The following is a 3,247-nucleotide window of genomic DNA, read 5'->3' on the forward strand; positions in this document are numbered from 1 at the left end:
AATATGTGAAATTTTTATCCTTTTTAATGAAGTGCGGGCAAGAAATAATATTTTTAATGCAATCATTGATATGAAATATTAATTTATCTGTCGTTAATATGTTAATTTAGTGGCCCAAGAATTCGCTGCCAAGCGTTCATTGTAGCAAGCATACTTTTAATGTGCGTTCTGTCAAACCAACGCCAACGCCAAAGCCAACGCGAAAGTTCTATGTGGACCGGCCTTTAGGGAACGCAACTAATACATGAAAGGTTCGTTCAGAGAACGACAATGAAATTTTGGATGTACGTTGCCACAGGTGCACGACATGTTTTGTAATGCATAAAAATTTACAGATTTTTTTCATTTGTATTTGGAAAAGTATCAAAATTGAAAAAGGAAAAATGTATTATTTTGATCCACTTGGATCAAAACGGTCACACTGGTTGTGTGTATATAATCGGAATTGGGTACCGAAAAGGAAGTATTGGGTACCGAAATCTTTCTGTGGTACTGGCTACCGAGTATTGGGTACCGGCAATTCAGCACATCACTTTTATTTATTTCCTTTGTGGCTTGTTTACATCGAGCGAGTGTAATAAAATACAAAGCCAAAATGAAGATGAAACTTGTCGATTCTGTTGTAAAAAGTTTTAAAGTTGCAAAGGTATTCCGTGAAAATACTGACAAAATCAACGCGATCGATTTCTCTCCCAATGGTGAACATTTGATTTCATGCAGCGAGGATGACCAAATTGTTATTTACGATTGTGAAAAAGGAACCCAGTCTCGAACTGTTAACTCAAAGAAATATGGCGTTGACTTAATACGATTCACCCACGCCAACAATACAGCAATTCACAGTTCAACTAAAGTAGATGACACCATACGATACTTAAGTCTCCATGATAATAAATATTTACGCTACTTTCCTGGCCATACTAAAAAAGTAATTTCGCTGTGTATTTCGCCGGTTGAGGACACTTTTCTATCTGGTTCTTTGGATAAGACTTTGCGACTATGGGATCTGCGCTCACCCAATTGCCAAGGCCTAATGAATTTACCTGGACGCCCTGTTGCTGCATACGACCCGGAAGGATTAATATTTGCAGCTGGCGTTAACTCTGAGAGCATTAAATTGTATGATTTGCGATCATTTGATAAAGGTCCTTTTGTCACTTTCAAACTATATCAAGAAAAAGAATGTGATTGGACTGGTTTGAAGTTTTCAAGGGATGGCAAAATAATTCTTATTAGTACAAACGGGTCTATTATACGTTTAGTAGATGCGTTTCATGGTACTCCTTTACAAACATTTACTGGTTATCCGAACAACAAAGGTATTCCCATAGAAGCAAGTTTCAGCCCAGATTCACAATTTATATTTTCGGGAAGTACAGACGGCCGAGTACACATATGGAATGCCGATACTGGTTGTAAAGTATGTGTTTTAAATGGGGATCACCCAGGGCCCGTGCAGTGCGTACAATTCAACCCCAAATACATGATGCTTGCATCGGCTTGTACTAATATGGCTTTTTGGCTGCCAACTGCTGAAGAGGATCTATAAAATCGTTTATAAAAATAAAAATCTTTGTATGTATTCTTGGAACTAAATCGAAATTTAAATTTTAGTTAATAGAAATAAATATAAACCAAAAGAGTTACAAATCATTTCGTAATTTATTTGGCTTATGTCGTTCATAATACTCGCGAATAATAGATAATAACTGGCAGAGATTTTCGCCTGTTTTCGCACTGATTGGAATCAGTTTCATAGCAAGTTTTTTTTGTAAATCTAAATAGTTCTCCTTGGCTTCTGGTAAATCCATCTTATTTGCAACCACTATTTTAGGTCGCTCTGCCAAAGTAGGGCTAAATTGTCTTAATTCATGCAATAATTGTTCATAATGAAGATGGGATTCTTCCAAACTAGCATCTAGAACAATAAGTAAAACCTTACAACGCTCTGCGTGTTTAAGGAATTGTATACCAAGTCCTCTATTAAGATGCGAGCCGGGTATTAATCCAGGCAAATCAGCCACTGTCAATTGAGTGAAGTCCTCATACTGCACCATTCCAACGTATGGTCGCAGAGTCGTGAAAGGGTAGGGTGCAACCTTGGGCTTCGCTCGGGTAATTGCATTTAGCAAAGAACTTTTACCAGCATTTGGATGCCCAATAAACCCAACATCCGCCATAGTTCGCAACTCCAAAATGTATGTTGCTTCTTCACCTTGTGGTCCATACTCGCAAATCTTCGGTGATTTTTGGACTGCGGTCGCAAAGAACCGATTTCCTTTTCCACCCACGCCTCCACGCGCTGCAACAAACATTAAATTTACTTCACTTAAATCCCCCACCACACAACCCAATTTATTTCGCACCACGGTTCCAATTGGTACTTTTACAATAGTATGCTGAGCATTCTTGCCATGACAGTTTTCGCTACTTCCATTTTCTCCTGATACTCCACGCAAAGTACTAAGTATATGATTAAAATTTCGCACATCTGTAGTTGATTGGAAAATAACGTGTCCACCATTTCCACCGTCCCCGCCATCAGGACCAGCTCGTTCATTACACCAAACTTGCAAAAAAGATATACATCCATCTCCACCTTTCCCTCCGATTACATTAACTTGTTTTGAATCCACAAAGAATATTGGCTGTCGTAAAGAGTTCAGATTTAATAAATATGTATGTATGTGCATACATATTAAAAGCAGCACCAAACCTCTTTTCGAGTCGATTTTGTTTTGATGGGACGCAAGGCTTTTGGCAAGGCATGTGTTTTTCGTAATAAAATTCTTAAACAGTATTCGCCTGCGGAAATTTTCCTAAATATCGGTAAAGAGCGAGAAAAAAACATTTTAAGATTTATGCAATTGGTGTGTGTATTAATGGAATTTACGAAACACACATGGTAAACTTTAAAGCTGAAATTAGTCAAGAACGTAAACCTACCGGTACGTAAACCCGAGTCAGCTGACACGATCTGTCTTACCAAAGCGCCATGTAAATGAAAACTCAACACCGCAGAATTTTTCTGTAGTTGTAGCCCGTAGCGCAGAAACTGCGGAATTTAGATTTTTCCGTGTCAGCTGATTTCTCCTTCTTTAGATGGTTGCCACTTCGTCAGTTTTGCAGATGGTAAAAAAGTTATAAGTTCCTATTCGAAATATGTTTAAAATATTTGAAATTTACTATTAAATAAGGTTTTTGTTGAAAACTAAGTAGTTTATATTTAGTTACAATCTATTATAGC

At 37.6% G+C, this 3,247-nt stretch overlaps 2 protein-coding genes across 2 annotated transcripts; one reads left to right on the plus strand and one right to left on the minus strand.

Moving 5' to 3' along the window:
• Positions 1 to 523: 523 nt before the first annotated feature.
• LOC118750342 (WD repeat-containing protein 82) lies at positions 524 to 1,653 on the plus strand. Its single transcript, XM_036485059.1, has one exon. It carries the CDS (start codon positions 596 to 598, stop codon positions 1,547 to 1,549), a length of 954 nt encoding a protein of 317 aa, XP_036340952.1. The 5' UTR covers positions 524 to 595; the 3' UTR covers positions 1,550 to 1,653.
• Positions 852 to 2,920, minus strand: LOC118750341 (mitochondrial ribosome-associated GTPase 2). Its single transcript, XM_036485058.1, has 2 exons — positions 2,717 to 2,920; positions 852 to 2,648 (listed from the first exon to the last, which is right to left on the minus strand). The coding sequence occupies exons 1-2, from the start codon at positions 2,849 to 2,851 to the stop codon at positions 1,644 to 1,646; spliced, it is 1,140 nt and encodes a 379-aa protein (XP_036340951.1). The 5' UTR covers positions 2,852 to 2,920; the 3' UTR covers positions 852 to 1,643.
• Positions 2,921 to 3,247: the final 327 nt, after the last annotated feature.

The sequence above is a fragment of the Rhagoletis pomonella genome, unplaced genomic scaffold, assembly GCF_013731165.1.
Source record: "Rhagoletis pomonella isolate Grant_MI unplaced genomic scaffold, Rhpom_1.0 Rhpom_scaffold_00210, whole genome shotgun sequence".
Taxonomy (NCBI): domain Eukaryota; kingdom Metazoa; phylum Arthropoda; class Insecta; order Diptera; family Tephritidae; genus Rhagoletis; species Rhagoletis pomonella.